This window comes from Melozone crissalis, unplaced genomic scaffold (assembly GCF_028551555.1).
Source record: "Melozone crissalis strain CALT ecotype California unplaced genomic scaffold, PUWL_Pcris_2 ptg000468l_1, whole genome shotgun sequence".
Lineage (NCBI taxonomy): Eukaryota > Metazoa > Chordata > Aves > Passeriformes > Passerellidae > Melozone > Melozone crissalis.
In genome coordinates this window covers 88724-104609 of record NW_026536185.1, presented here as the reverse complement: position 1 = coordinate 104609, position 15886 = coordinate 88724, and the positions used below count along the sequence as shown (strand labels likewise).

At 61.6% G+C, this 15886-nt stretch overlaps 1 protein-coding gene across 1 annotated transcript in view; it reads right to left on the bottom strand.

Annotated features, from left to right (window-relative positions):
- Nucleotides 1–525: 525 nt before the first annotated feature.
- XAB2 (XPA binding protein 2) overlaps nt 526–15886 on the bottom strand; it is a 31281-nt gene continuing 15920 nt past the window's right edge. The window contains exons 9-17 of the mRNA XM_054295025.1: nt 15050–15169; nt 13245–13376; nt 10128–10259; nt 8878–8991; nt 7154–7316; nt 4621–4811; nt 3838–3960; nt 2404–2575; nt 526–646 (exon numbers count right to left, since the gene is read on the bottom strand). Coding sequence (XP_054151000.1) covers nt 606–646; nt 2404–2575; nt 3838–3960; nt 4621–4811; nt 7154–7316; nt 8878–8991; nt 10128–10259; nt 13245–13376; nt 15050–15169 — 1188 coding nt within the window. The 3' untranslated portion in view covers nt 526–605. The remainder of the gene's footprint in view (nt 647–2403; nt 2576–3837; nt 3961–4620; nt 4812–7153; nt 7317–8877; nt 8992–10127; nt 10260–13244; nt 13377–15049; nt 15170–15886) is intronic.

The window sequence follows — 15886 nt, the reverse complement described above, 5'->3', positions numbered from 1 at the left end:
CAGAGACAGAGAGAGAGAACAGAGACAGCCAAAAATCAGCACTGGACCCCAAAGTCACCCAGGGACCCAGATCAGAAACAGAGACCCCAAATCAGCACACAGCGAACTCGGAGGAGGGCGTGGCTGTGTGAAATGGGCGTGGTAGGGTGTGTCAGTGGGGGTGGCTATGAGGGGTGGGTGTGTCAGTGGGCGTGTCAGTATAGGGTGTGTCTCACCTGACGAACAGCACCTGCTGGGCAGAGCAGGGTGTGTCAGTGGGTGTGTCAGTGGGTGTGTCAGGGTTAGCTGGGTGTGTCAGTGGGTGTGTAAATGGGTGTGTCAGGGTTAGCTGGGTGTGTCAGTGGGTGTGTCAGGGTTAGGTGGGTGTGTCAGTGGGTGTGTCAGAGTTATGTGGGTGTGTCAGTGGGCGTGTCTCACCTGACGAACAGCACCTGCTGGGCGGGTCTGGGTGTGTCAGGGTTAGCTGGGTGTGTCAGTGGGTGTGTCAGTGGGTGTGTCCATGGCAGTGGGCGTGTCTCACCTGACGAACAGCACCTGCTGGGCGGGGCGGGGCGTGTCCCGCTGTGCCTCGGCTGCCAGCGCCTCCGCGCGCTGCTCCAGCAGCTTCATCTCGTCCAGGCCGCTCTGCCCCGGGCCAGGTCTGACACTGCGGGGAGGGGGGGGGGGGTCAGGGGGGCTCGGGACCCCCCCATGGATCCCCATCGACACCCGGTACCCCCCCCAGATCCCCCCACACCACCCGGGGCAGGTCTGACACTGCGGGATGTGGGGACAGTCTCAGGGGGGCTCGGGACCCCCCCATGGATCCCCCCCCCACTGCTCCCCCAGGACCCCCCATGGACCCCCAGGACCCCACTGAGACCCCCCCATGGCTCCTGAGATCCCCCTCAGGACCCCCCGTGTCCCCCCAGTGCCCCTCACAGTGCCATACCTGTGCCATACCTGTACCCTCCCTGTGTCCTCCCCATGCTCCCCTGGTGCCACACCTCTACCCCTCACCTGTGCCCTCCCCTGTGCCCCTCTCACCTGTACCCTCTCTGTGCCCCTCTCACCTGTGCCCTCCCCTGTGCCCCTCTCACCTGTACCCTCTCTATGCCCCTCTCACCTGTACCCTCTCTGTGCCCCTCTCACCTGTACCCTCCCCTGTGCCCTTCTCACCTGTACCCTCCCCTGTGCCCTTCTCACCTGTACCCTCCCCTGTGCCCTTCTCACCTGTACCCTCTCTGTGCCCCTCTCACCTGTGCCCTCCCCTGTGCCCTTCTCACCTGTGCCCTCCCCTGTGCCCCTCTCACCTGTACCCTCCCCTGTGCCCCTCTCACCTGTGCCCTCCCCTGTGCCCCTCTCACCTGTACCCTCTCTATGCCCCTCTCACCTGTACCCTCCCCTGTGCCCCTCTCACCTGTACCCTCTCTATGCCCTGCTGCAACACCTGTGCTGTACCTGTACCCTCCCCATGCCCTGGCAGTGCCATACCTGTGCCCGCCAGTGACATACCTATACCCTCACCTGTGCCCCCCTATGTGCCCCTGTGGTGCTATACCTGTGCCCTCCCCATTCCCATCACCTGTTCCCCCTGTGGTGCCACACCTGCACCCCCCATGCCCTGGAATTTCTGTACCTGTGCCCTCCATGCCCCGGCAGTGCCACACCTGTGCCCCCTGGCATTTCCATACCTGTGCCCCCCATGCCCTGGCATTCCTGTACCCGTGCCCCCTGGCATTTCCGTACCTGTGCCCCCCATGCCCTGGCATTCCCATACCCGTGCCCCCTGGCATTCCCGTACCTGTGCCCCCATGCCCTGGCATTCCTGTACCCGTGCCCCCTGGCATTCCCGTACCTGTGCCCCCATGCCCTGGCATTCCTGTACCCGTGCCCCCTGGCATTCCTGTACCTGTGTCCCCCATGCCCTGGCAGTGCCACACCTGTGCCCCCTGGCATTCCTGTACCTGTGCCCCCATGCCCTGGCAGTGCCACACCTGTGCCCCCTGGCAGTGCCACACCTGTGCCCCGCATGCCCTGGCATTCCCGTACCTATGCCCTCCCCATGCCCTGGCAGTGCCACACCTGTGCCCCCATGCCCTGGCATTCCCGTACCTGTGCCCCCCGTGCCCCCTGGCATTCCCATACCTGTGCCCCCATGCCCTGGCAGTGCCACACCTGTGCCCCCATGCCCTGGCATTCCCGTACCTGTGCTCCCCGTGCCCCCTGGCATTCCCGTACCTGTGCCCCCATGCCCTGGCAGTGCCACACCTGTGCCCCCATGCCCTGGCATTCCCGTACCTGTGCCCCCCGTGCCCCCTGGCATTCCCGTACCTGTGCCCCCATGCCCTGGCATTCCCGTACCTGTGCCCCCATGCCCTGGCAGTGCCACACCTGTGCCCCCATGCCCTGGCATTCCCGTACCTGTGCCCGTGGCGCTGCCCGACACCTTGAGCATCTGCGAGGCCATGAAGTTCACCTGGGTGTTGTAGGTGGCCTGGACGCTGCGCTTGATCCGCAGCATCTCCCGGATGGTGTCCTCATTGCCATGGCGGATCTCAAACTCCTTCCACGTCTGCCAGAAACTGCCCGTGATCTGACAGACGGACACACAGACAGACAGACAGACAGACACCATCAGCATCTCAAACTGCTGCCAGAAACTGCCCGTGATCTGGGACGGACAGACAGACAGACAGACAGACAGACACCGTCAGCATCTCAAACTCCTTCCACGTCTGCCAGAAACTGCCCGTGATCTGGGACGGACAGACAGACAGACAGACAGACAGACACCATCAGCATCTCAAACTGCTGCCAGAAACTGCCCATGATCTGACAGACAGACAGACACACGGACATCAGCATCTCCTGCCAGAAACTGCCCGTGATCTGACAGACAGACAGACAGACAGACACACGGACATCAGCATCTCCTGCCAGAAACTGCCCGTGATCTGGGACAGACAGACAGACAGACATCGTCAGTATCTCAAACTCCTTCCACATCTGCCAGAAACTGCCCGTGATCTGGGATGGACAGACACACAGACAGACAGACATGGTCACATCTCAAACTGCTGACAGAAACTGCCCGTGATCTGGGACAGACGGACAGACAGACATGGGGACAGCGCAGGGACAGTCTGGGGACACTCCTGGCCAGGAGCCACCTCAGCCAAGGCCCGCAGATCTGGGAGCAGTGAGTGTCCCCAGTGTCCCCAGTCCCTCCCAGTATCCCCAGTATATCCCAGTACCCCCATTCTCACCTGTCGGTTACGTATCTGCAAGCAGTGGGTGTCCCCAGCGTTCCCAGTGTATCCCAGCCCATCCCAGTATATCTCAGTATCCCCAGTCCATCCCAGTCCCTTCCAGTATCCCCAGTACCCCAGTCTCACCCTGGGGTCGCAGATCTGCGAGCAGTGAGTGTCCCCAGTGTCCCCAGTGTCCCCAGCCCATCCCAGTCCATCCCAGTCCATCCCAGTCCATCCCAGTCCCCCCAGTCTCACCCTGGGGTCGCAGATCTGGGAGCAGTGAGTGTCCCCAGTGTCCCCAGCCCATCCCAGTCCATCCCAGTCCCCCCAGTCTCACCCTGGGGTCGCAGATCTGGGAGCAGTGAGTGTCCCCAGTGTCCCCAGCCCATCCCAGTCCATCCCAGTCCATCCCAGTCCCCCCAGTCTCACCCTGGGGTCGCAGATCTGCGAGCAGTGAGTGTCCCCAGTGTCCCCAGCCCATCCCAGTCCATACCAGTCCATCCCAGTCCCCCCAGTCTCACCCTGGGGTCGCAGATCTGGGAGCAGTGAGTATCCCCAGTGTCCCCAGCCCATCCCAGTCCATCCCAGTATATCCCAGTCTCACCCTGGGGTCGCAGATCTGCGAGCAGTAGGTGTAGATGGCGCGCGCCCGATCCACCTCGCCCAGCTTGCACTCCATGTCGGCGAAGCGCAGGCACAGCTCCCGCGCGGCATCGTCACCCAGCACCTGCGACAGCGACGGGGGCACTGGCACACCTGGCACACCTGGCACCGGCTGTGCCACCCGGTGCCCACGTGGGACACCCTGGGGACAGGGACGGTGCCGCTGGGACACCTGGGACAACTGGGACACCTGGCACCAGCTGGAACCCCAGTGCCCACCTGTGACCACCTGTGCCCAGCTGTGCCTCCCGGTGCCCACCTGTGTCCCCAGCGCCACCTGTGCCACCTGGGACCAGCTGTACGCACCTGTGTCCACCTCTGCCCCCCAGTGCCCACCTGGGACACCTGGGACCACCTGGCACCAGCTGGGACCCCAGTGCCCACCTGTGACACCTGGCACCACCTGTGCCCACCTGTACCCAGCTGTGCACACCTGTGTCCACCTGTACCCTCCAGTGCCCACCTGTGTCCCCAGAGCCCACCTGTGCCACTTGCGACCAACTGTGCCCACCTGTGCCCATCTGTACCCTCCTGTGCCCAGCTGTGCCTACCTGTGTGCCCGTGTACCCACCTGTGCCCAGCTGTGTCCCTTTCTACCCACCTGCACCCCCTGTGCCCACCCATTCCATCTGTGCCCACCCGTGTCCACCTGTCCCCACAGCTGTGGGTGAGCCCAGGCATGCCCAGGTGTGCCCAGGTGCCCCAGGTGTGCCCAGGTGCCCACCTCGATGGCTCGCTGGTAGATGGGGCGCGTGTGGGTGACCCCGAAGAGCTCGGCTGCCCGCCGGATGTAGATGTGGAACATGTCGCGCTGCTGCTCGGGTGGCACCGCCCGCGTGCCCCGCTCGTACACGGCCATGGCGCGCCGCGCCAGCCCAAACTGCTCCTCCAGGCGGGCGTACAGCAGGTAGATGGCTGGGGCACGGACAGACGGACAGACAGGGTCAGGGGACAGGGACAGGGGACAGGGGACAGACAAGGGACAAAGTGACAGAGACAGGAATGGGGACAGGGACAGACAGAGGACAGGGACATGGGGACAGGGATGGGGACAGGGAAGGAGGGGACAGGGACACGGGACAGGGACATGGGGACAAGGAGGGGACAGACAGGGACAAGGACAGAGGGACAGGGACAGGGGACAGAGAAGGAGGGGACAGGGACAGGGGACAAGGACAGGGACAGACAGAGGACAGGGACATGGGGACAGGGATGGGGACAGGGAAGGAGGGGACAGGGACACGGGCAGACAGGGACATGGGGACAAGGAGGGGACAGACAGGGACAAGGACAGAGGGACAGGGACAGGGGACAGAGAAGGAGGGGACAGGGACAGGGGACAAGGACAGGGACAGACAGGGAAAGAGGAGACAGGGACAGAGGGACAGACAGGGGACAAAGGGACAGACAGAGAGAGGAATGGGGACAGGGACAGGGAGGGGACAGGGAGGGACAGGGAGGGGACAGTGAGGGGACAGGGAGGGACAGGGAGGAACAGGGACATGGGGACAGCCAGAGACAAGGATAGGGGACAGGAGGAGACAGGGACAGGGACACACGGACAGACAGGGACAGAGGGACAGGGAAGGAGGGGACGGGGAACATGGGGACACACGGGGACAGACAGGGAGACAGAAGGGACGGACAGGGACAGGGACAGGGATGGGGACAGGGAAGGAGGGGACAAGGACAGGGACAGACAGGGAGAGACAGGGAAGGGTACAGGGGACAGGGACAGGGACAGAAGGGGACAGGGGACAGGGAGGGGATAGACAGGGACAGGGACACACGGACAGACAGGGACAGGGACAAGGGGACATGAGGAGACAGGGACAGGGGGACACAGGGGGACAGGGATAGGGGACGGGGGACAGGGACAGAGGGACAGGAGGAGACAAGGACAGGGACATGGGGACACAGGGACAGACAGAGGATAGGGACAGGGACAGAGGGACAGGGATGGGGACAGGGAAGGAGGGGACGGGGACAGGGGACAAGGACAGGGACAGGTACAGGGGACAGGGAGGGGACAGGGACAGGGACATAGGGACAGGGAGGGGACAGTCAGGGACAGAGACAGGGGACAGGGACAGGGTGAGGGGACGGGGTGAAGGAGAGGAACAGGGACAAGGGACAGTGAAGAGACAGGGACAGGGACAGGAATACCTGCCATGTCCCCAATGCCCCCAATGTCCCAAATGCCCCCAACAACCCCACCGTCCCCAATGCCCCCCATGTCCCCAATGCCCCCCATGTCCCTGATGCCCCCCATTGTCCCCAATGTCCCCAGTGCCCCCCATGTCCCCAATGACCCCAATGCCCCCAATGTCCCAACTGCCCCCCATGTCCCTGATGCCCCCCATTGTCCCTGATGTCCCCAGTGCCCTCCCCTGTCCCAAATGCCCCCAGTGCCCCCATATCCCCCAATGTCTCCCCCCAATGTCCCCCTCCAATATCCCCACTCCCCCCATGTCCCCATATGCCCCAATGCCACCCCTGTACCCACTGCCCCTTGATGTCCCCTCTGCTCTGCATGTCCCCCCATCCCAAATGTCCCCCCTCCCCTCCATGTTCCCAATGCCCCCGATGCCCCCCATGTTCCCGATGTCCCCAGTGCCCTCCCCTGTCCCCAGTGCCCCCAGCAACCCCAATGTCCCCCATCCCCAATGTCCCCCACTGCCCCCCATGTCCCCATATCCCCCAATGTCCCCACTCCCCGCATGTCCCCAATGCCCCCAGTGCCCCCCACTGCCCCCCATGTCACCATATCCCCCAATGTCCCCGATGACACCCCTGTCACCAATGTCCCCAATGCCCCCCAGTGCCCCCAACATCCCCAATGTCCCCACTCCCCTCCATGTCCCCAATGCCCCCCATGTCCCCCGATGCCCCCCGTCCCCGATGTCCCCAGTGCCCTCCCCTGACCCCAATGCCCCCAGTATCCCCAATGTCCCCAATGCCCCCCACTGCCCCCCATGTCCCCATATCCTCCAATGTCCCCACTCCCCTCCATGTCCCCAATGCCCCCAGTGCCCCCCATGTCACCAGTGCCCTCCCCTGTCCCCACTGCCCCCAACAACCCCAATGTCCCCCATCCCCAATGCCCCCCACTGCCGCCCATGTCCCCATATCCCCCCATGCCCCCAGTGCCCCCATATCTCTCTATGTCCCCACTGCCCCCCATGTCCCCGATGTCCCCACTGCCCCCCATGTCCCCAGTGTCCCCACTGCCCCCCCGCCATGTCCCCCGTCCCTACTCTTGGCGTGCTGGGGGGGGCACCCGTCCAGCGCCTGCTCGAAGAGGTCCCGGGCACGCTCCAGCTTGCGGCCGCCGTACCGGGCCACGAACTTGGACAGGTACGTGAGCCACAGGTCCCCGACGTGCGGCCAGCGGAACAGCGCGATGCCGCGCTCGTAGGCCTGCGGGGACATTGGGGACATTGGGGACAGTGACATGGCAGTGCCACAGGTCCCCGACGTGCGGCCAGCGGAACAGCGCGATGCCGCGCTCGTAGGCCTGCGGGGACATTGGGGACATTGGGGACAGTGACACGGCAGTGCCACAGGTCCCCGACGTGCGGCCAGCGGAACAGCGCGATGCCGCGCTCGTAGGCCTGCGGGGACATTGGGGACATTGGGGACAGTGACATGGCAGTGCCACAGGTCCCCGACGTGCGGCCAGCGGAACAGCGCGATGCCGCGCTCGTACGCCTGCGGGGACATTGGGGACATTGGGGACATCAGCATGGGGACATTGGGGACACGGTGTCACCAGCGGAACAGCGCGATGCCGCGCTCGTACGCCTGCGGGGACATGGGGACATTGGGGACATTGGAGACACGGTGACACCAGTGGAACAGCGCGATGCCGCGCTCACAGGCCTGCGGGAACATTGGGGACACTGGGGACATCAGCATGGGGACACAGTGTCACCAGCGGAACAGCATGGTGACATGGTGTCACCAGCGATGCCGCGCTCACAGGCCTGCGGGAACATTGGGGACACTGGGGACATCAGCATGGGGACACGGTGTCACCAGCAGAACAGCATGGTGACATGGTGTCACCAGCGATGCCGCGCTCACAGGCCTGTGGGAACACTGGGGACACTGGGGACATCAGCATGGGGACACACGGATATGGTGCCGCCACCGGAACAGCACGATGCCACACTTGTACATCTGTGCTGACATGGGGACATGGGGACATTGGGGACACGGTGCCACCACCACACAGAGCAATGTCCCACCCGTGTGCCCATGGGGACACCCTCGTGAGGCACAGGGTCACTGCGGTGTCCCCAACTCCCTCCTGGGGTGTCCCACCCAACCCCTCCAGCCACAGGGTGTCCCCAACCCCTCTGGGCGTCCCCAACCTCTCTGGGTGTCCCCATCCCCCTGCTGTGCTGGGCTGTCCCTGCAGTGTCCCCATGTCACCTTGAAGCTGTCCTCGAAGCGGCCGTGCTCCCCCAGCTCCCCCATTGTCCCAGCTGTCCCTATCTGTCCCCAGCTGTCCCCAGCTGTCCCTGCAGTGTCCCAGCTGTCCCTGCAGTGTCCCCAATGTCCCCAGTGTCCCCATTGTCACCTTGAAGCTGTCCTCGAAGCGCCCGTGCTCCTCCAGCTGTCCCAGCTCCTCCATTGTCCCTGGCTGTCCCCAGCTGTCTCTATCTGTCCCCATCTGTCCCCATCTGTCCCCATCTGTCCCTGGCTGTCCCTGCAGTGTCCCCAGTGTCCCCATTGTCACCTTGAAGCTGTCGTCGAAGCGGCCGTGCTCCTCCAGCTGCCCCACTGTCCCTATCTGTCCCCAGCTGTCCCTGCAGTGTCCCCATTGTCCCCAGTGTCCCCATGTCACCTTGAAGCTGTCCTCGAAGCGCCCGTGCTCCTCCAGCTCCCCCATTGTCCCAGCTGTCCCCGGCTGTCCCTATCTGTCCCCAGCTGTCCCCAGCTGTCCCTGCAGTGTCCCCAGTGTCCCCATTGTCACCTTGAAGCTGTCCTCGAAGCGCCCGTGCTCCTCCAGCAGCAGCGCGTAGTTGATGACGATCTGGGGGGTGGCGATGCGCAGGTCCAGGATGCGCTCGTACACACTGCGGGTGGACTGGGGACAGCAGGGGACAGCAGGGGACAGCAGGGGACAGCAGGGGGACACGGGGATACGGACAGGAGGGGACAGGGACAGGGACATGGGGACACCAGGGGACAGGGACATGGGGACAGCAGAGGACAGGGACAGGAGGAGACAGGGGCAGGGATACCAGGGGACACCAGGGGACAGGGACAGAGGGGACAGAGACAGGGACACCAGGGGACAGGGACAGGAGGGGACAGGGACAGGGACACCAGGGGGGTATGGGGACAGGGATGGGGACATGGGGACAGAGGGACACCAGGGCACAGCAGGGGGACACCAGGGGTACATGGGAACAGGGACAGGGACAGAGGGGACAGGGACAGGGATGGGGACAGGGATGGGGAGAGAGGGGACATGGGACAGGGAACATGAGGACACAGGACAGGGATGGGGACACAGAGAGGGACAGGGGGACACAGGGTGGGGACAGAGGGGACAGCAGGGTCACAGCCACGCCCAGCACCCCCGGGCACAGCGGGGGGCATGGGCACACCACGTCCCCACGCCAACCCCACACCCCAGGTGTGCCCAGGTGTCCCCTGAGGCCACCCAGGTGTCACCCACGCCCAGCCTGGCGTCCCCCATGCCCACCTCCATGTCCCCAGGTGCCCCCCAGGTGCCCCCCACATCAACCCGGGTGTGTCCCAGCTGTTCCCAGGTGCCCTCAGGTGTCCCCAAGCCCATCCCAATGTCCCCAGCTGTCCCCAGGTGTGTGCCCAGCTGTGTGCCCATGTCCCCAGGTGTGCCCAGGTGTGTGCCCATGTCCCCAGGTGTACCCAGGTGTGCCCAGGTGTGTGCCCATGTCCCCAGGTGTACCCGTGTGTGCCCCAGGTGTGTGCCCATGTCCCCAGGTGTGTCCCCATGTACCCAGGTGTGTGCCCAGGTGTGTGCCCATGTCCCCAGGTGTACCCAGGTGTGCCCAGGTGTGTGCCCAGGTGCCCCAGGTGCCCACAGGTGCCCACCTGGAGGGTGCCCAGGCTCTCCTCCAGCTCTGCCAGCATCGCCCACACCCATCCCTGTGTGTCCCCAGGTGTGCCCAGGTGTGCCCAGGTGTATCCCCATGTCCCCAAGGTGCCCAGGTGTGTGCCCAGGTGTGTGCCTACCTGGAAGGTGCCCAGGCTCTCCTCCAGGTCTGCCAGCATCGCCCACACCCTCAGGTTTTTGTAGAGCCGGTTCTGCACCGGCTCCGAGCTGTCGAAGTACTCGGCACGGCGCGAGGGGAGGGCCGTGGCTTTCTGGGGGAAAAACGGGAAAAATGGGGAAATTGTGAAAATGGGGGAATGGGGAAAATGGGGGAAAACGGAAAAAATGGGAGGAAATGGGGGAAAAGTGAGGAAAAAAGGGGAAAAAACAGAGGAAAAAACAGGGGAAAAGGGGGGGAAGCGAGAAAATGGGGAAAAAAAGGGGAAATTGGGGGGAAGAAGGGGGGGAATTGAGGGAAAAGGGGGAAAAAACAGAAGAGAAAAATGGTGAAAATGGGGGGGAAAGGGGGGGAAATGGGGGGAAAAAGGGGGAAAGGGAGAAAATTGTGAAAATCAGGAAAAATGGGGAAAATGGGGAAAAATGGGGAAATGGAAAAAATGGGAGGAAATTGGGGAAAATTGAGGAAAAAAGCGGAAAAAACAGAGGAAAAAACAGGGAGCAAGGGGGGGAAGCGAGAAAATGGGGGAAAAGAGGGGGATGGGGAAATGGGGAAAAAGGGGGAAAATTGAGGGAAAAAGGGGAAAAACAGAAGAGAAAAATGGAGAAAATGGGGGGGGGAAGGGGGAAAAGGGGAAAATTGTGAAAATCAGGAAAAATGGGGAAAATGGGGGGAATGGGGGAAAATGGGGAAATGGGAGGAAATGGGGGAAAATTGAGGAAAAAAGGGGAAAAAACAAAGGAAAAAACGGGAAAAGGGGGGAAAAGAGAGAAAATGGGGAAAAAAAGGGGAAATTGGGGGGAAGAAGGGAAAAATTGAGGAAAAAAGGAGAAAAAACAGTAAAAAAGAGAGAAAAAAGGAGCAGAAAAAAGGAAAAGGGGAATAAGGGGGGAAGGGAGGGAAATGAGGGAAAATGGGAGGAATGATGAAAATGGGGGAATGGGGAAAATTTGGGGAATTGGGGAAATTGTGAAGATGGGGGAAATGGGGGGAAATGGGGGGAAGTGAGGAAATTTGGGGGGAATGGGGAAAAATGGGGGGAAACGGGGAAAATTGAGGAAGAAAGGGGAAAAAACAGAGGAAAAACGGGGAAAAAGGGGGGGAAGAGGGAAAAATGGGGGGAAAATTGAGGAAAAAAGGAAAAAAAACAGTGAAAAAGAGAGAAAAACGGGGCAGGGAAAATGGCTTTCCTGCCATTTGGGGTGCCCCATTTTTGGGGTGCCCATTTTTGGTACCGCTGTTTCCAAGGGGCCCATTTTCAAGGTGCCCTATTTTTGGGGTGCCCTTCTTTTTGGGTCCCCCCATTTTTGGGGTTCCCCATTTTCGGGGTGCCCAGTTTTTGGGTCCCCCGTTTTTGGGGTTCCCCATTTTCGGGGTGCTCGTTTTTTGGGGCCCCCCCGTTTTTGGGGTTTCCAGCTATTTGGGGTGCCTCATTTTTGGGGTGTCCTATTTTTGGGTTCCCCATTTTCAGGGTGCCTGGGGTTTTTTTTTGGGTTCCCCATTTCTGGGGTTCCCTATTTTCGGGTTCCCCATTTTTGGGGTGCCCATTTCTGGGGTGCCCATTTTTGGGTTCCCCGTTTTCTGGGTTCCAAATTTTTGGGGTGCCCTATTTTTTGGGGTGCCCGTTTTCTGGGTTCCCCGTGTTTGGTGCCCATTTTTGGGGTTCCCCATTTTTTAGGTTGCAAATGTTTGGAGTGCCCTATTTTTGGGGTGCCCATTTTCAGGGTTCCCAATTTTGGGGTGCCCGTTTTGGGGTCCCCCATTTTTGGGGTGCCCGGTTTTTGGGTTACCCATTTTTGGGGTTGCCCATTTTTTGGGTGCCCCGTTTTTGGGGTCCCTCCATTTTCGGGGTCTCCCGGTTTTTGGGAGTTCCCTGTTTTTGATGCCCATTTTCGGGGTGCCCATGTTTAGTGCCCCCGTTTTGGGTGCCCGTTTTTTGGGTTCCCCATTTTTTGGGGTCCCCATTTTCAGGGTTCCCCATTTTTAGGCCCCCCCGCAATTTTGGGCTCCCCATTTTTTTGTGCCCATTTTGGGGGTGCCCATTTTCAGGGTTCCCTATTTTTGGGGTCCCCCCATTTTGAGGTTCCCTATTTTTGCAGTCCCCACATTTCCAGGGTTCCTCATTTTCAGGGTGCCCTGTTTTTGGTGCCCCCGTTTTTGGGGTTCCCCATTTTTGGGGTCCCCCCCATTTTCAGGGTTCCCCTGTTTTGGGGTTTCCCATTTTTGGGGTTTCCTGTTTTCAGTGCCCATTTTTGGGGTGCCCATTTTTTTGGGTTCCTCATTTTCTGGGTCCCCCATTTTTGGGGTCCCCCCATTTTCTGGGTCCCCCATTTTTGGGGTTCCCCATTTTTGGGGTCCCCCCATTTTCTGGGTTCCCCATTTTTGGGGTCCCCATGTTTTCAAGGTGCCCCATTTTTTGGGTTCCCTATTTTTGGGGTCCCCTCATTTTCAGGGTTCCCCATTTTCGGGGTCTCCCATTTTTGGGCTCCTCGTTTTTGGGGTCCCCCCATTTTCAGGGTTCCCCATTTTCGGGGTCCCCCATTTTTGGGGTTCCCCATTTTTGGGGTCCCCCCATTTTCTGGGTTCCCCATTTTTGGGGTCCCCATGTTTTCAAGGTGCTCCATTTTTTGGGTTCCCTATTTTTGGGGTCCCCTCATTTTCAGGGTTCCCCATTTTCAGGGTCTCCCATTTTTGGGCTCCTCGTTTTTGGGGTCCCCCCATTTTCAGGGTTCCCCATTTTCGGGGTCCCCCATTTTTGGGGTCCCCCCATTTTCAGGGTTCCCCATTTTCGGGGTCCCCCATTTTTAGGTTCCCTGTTTTTTGGGCTCCTTGTTTTTGGGGTCCCCCCATTTTCAGGGTTCCTCATTTTTGGGGTCCCCACGTTTTAGGGGTGCCCCGTTTTCAGGGTTCCCCATTTTTGGGGTCCCCCCATTTTCCGGGTTCCCCATTTTCGGGGTCCCCCATTTTTGGGTTCCCTGTTTTTTGGGCTCCTCGCTTTTGGGGTCCCCACGTTTTCGGGGTGCCCCATTTTTGGGGTCCCCCCGTTTTCAGGGTTCCCCATTTTCGGGGTGCCCCTCACCCTGAGCACGGCGAGCGCCTCCTGGTGCCGCTGGTGCCGCAGCTCCAGCTCCCCGAACTCGCACCAGACGGCGGCGAGGTCCTCGACCCGACGGAACCGCACACGGGTGGCGCGGGACAGGATGGACCTGGCCTGGGGACACATTGGGGACATTGGGGACATCACAGGGACACTGGGGACACCAATGGGGACATGGGACAGGGACAGGAACCGAGGTCCTCGACCCGACGGAACCGCACACGGGTGGCACGGGACAGGATGGACCTGGCCTGGGGACATCAATGGGGACATTGGGGACATCACAGGGACACTGGGGACACCAATGGGGACATGGGACAGGGACAGGAACCGAGGTCCTTGACCCGACGGAACCGCACACGGGTGGCACGGGACAGGATGGACCTGGCCTGGGGACACATTGGGGACATTGGGGACATCACAGGGACACTGGGGACACCAATGGGGACATGGGACAGGGACAGGAACCGAGGTCCTCGACCCGACGGAACCGCACACGGGTGGCACGGGACAGGATGGACCTGGCCTGGGGACAGTGACATGGACATTGGGGACATCAGGGACCTTGGGGACATCAATGGGAACCGCACCCGGGTGGCGCGAGACAGGATGGACCTGGCCTGGGGACATTGGGGACATCATTGGGACATCATTGGGACATTGGGGACACCAATGGGGACACTGGGACAGGAACCGAGGTCCTCAACCTGACGGAACTGGATCCGGGTGGCACGGGACAGGATGGACCTGGCCTGGGGACAGTGACAGGGACACTGGGGACAGGATGGACCTGGCCTGGGGACACTATTGGGGACATCATTGGGGACATCATTGGGGACAGGATGGACCTGGCCTGGGGACATTGGAGACAATGGGGACAGGGACAGGATGGACCTGGCCTGGGGACATCATTGGGACTTTGGGGACATCACTGGGGACATGGGGACACTGGGACAGGATGGACCTGGCCTGGGGACATTGGGGACATCACTGGGGACATCACTGGGGACATCACTGGGGACACTGGGGATGTCACTGGGGACACTGGGACAGGGACAGGAACCGGACACGGGTGGCACGGGACAGGATGGACCTGGCCTGGGGACAGTGACAGGGACACTGGGGACATTGGGGACAGGATGGACCTGGCCTGGGGACATCAATGGGGACATTGGGGACAACGGGGACATCACAGGGACATTGGGGACATCAACAGGAACCGCACCCGGGTGGCGCGGGACAGGATGGACCTGGCCTGGGGACATCAATGGGGACATTGGGGACATCACTGGGGACATCATTGGGACATTGGGGACACTGGGACAGGGACAGGAACCGCACCCGGGTAGCCCGGGATAGGATGGACCTGGCCTGGGGACATTGGGGACAATGGGGACATCATTGGGGACACTGGGACAGGGACAGGAACCGCACCCAGGTGGCCCGGGACAGGATGGACCTGGCCTGGGGACACTGGGGACAGGGACATGGGGACCCAGGGGACAGTGGGGACAGCAGGGGGCAGGTCTGGGGCTCCCCAGGCAGATCTGGAGGCATCACTCGGGTTTGGGGTGTCCCAAGTGGGTTTGGGGGTGTCCCTAAGGATCTGGGGGTCCCAGGTGGCTTTGGGGGCGCCCCCAGGTTTGTGGTGTCCCAGGTGGGTTTGGGGGTGTCCCTCGGGGTTCAGGGATCCCATGCAGGGTTTGGGGTGTCCCAGGTGGGTTTGGGGTGCCCCCCAGGCAGGATTTTGGGGTGTCCCAGGCAGATTTTGGGGTGCCCCAGCTCACGTCGTCCAGCTGCCCGTTGTCCTCGTAGAACCGCGCGAACGCCACCCAGAGCTCGTGGGGGCGGCCGGTGGCGCGCTGGGGATCCACGGTGCGCACGGCCTCCGTGAACGTCTGGATGATCTGGGACAGACAGAGGGACAAACGGACAGTCAGGGGACACTGGGGACACTGGGGACATTGGGGATAGCAGGGACATGGGGACATTGGGGACAGTCAGGGAACAAAGGGACATGGGGACAGTCAGGGGCGCGCTGGGGATCCACGGTGCGCACGGCCTCCGTGAACGTCTGGATGATCTGGGATGGACACACAGACATTGGGGACACTGGGGACAGCCAGGGGACAGCCAGAGGACATTGGGGACATTGGGGACATGGGGATAGCAGGGACATTGGGGACAGTCAGGAGACAAAGGGACATTGGGGACAGTCAGGGGCGCGCTGGGGATCCACGGTGCGCACGGCCTCCGTGAACATCTGGATGATCTGGGATGGACACACGGACATTGGTGACATGGGGACACCCAGGGGACATTGGGGACAGTCAGGGGACAGCCAGGAGGCAGTGGGGACAGCAGGGGACATTGGGGACAGCTAGGAGGCAGTGGGGACAGCCAGGGGACATTGGGGACAGTCAGGGGACAGCCAGGGGACACTGGGGACAGCCAGGGGACATTGGGGACAGTGGGGACATGGGGATATTAAGGACATGGGGGACACTGGGGACACGGGGGACAGTGGGGACAGCCAGGGGATATTGGGGACAGCCAGGGGACATTGGGGACAGTGGGGACATGGGGATATTAGGGACATGGGGGACACTGGGGACACGGGGGAC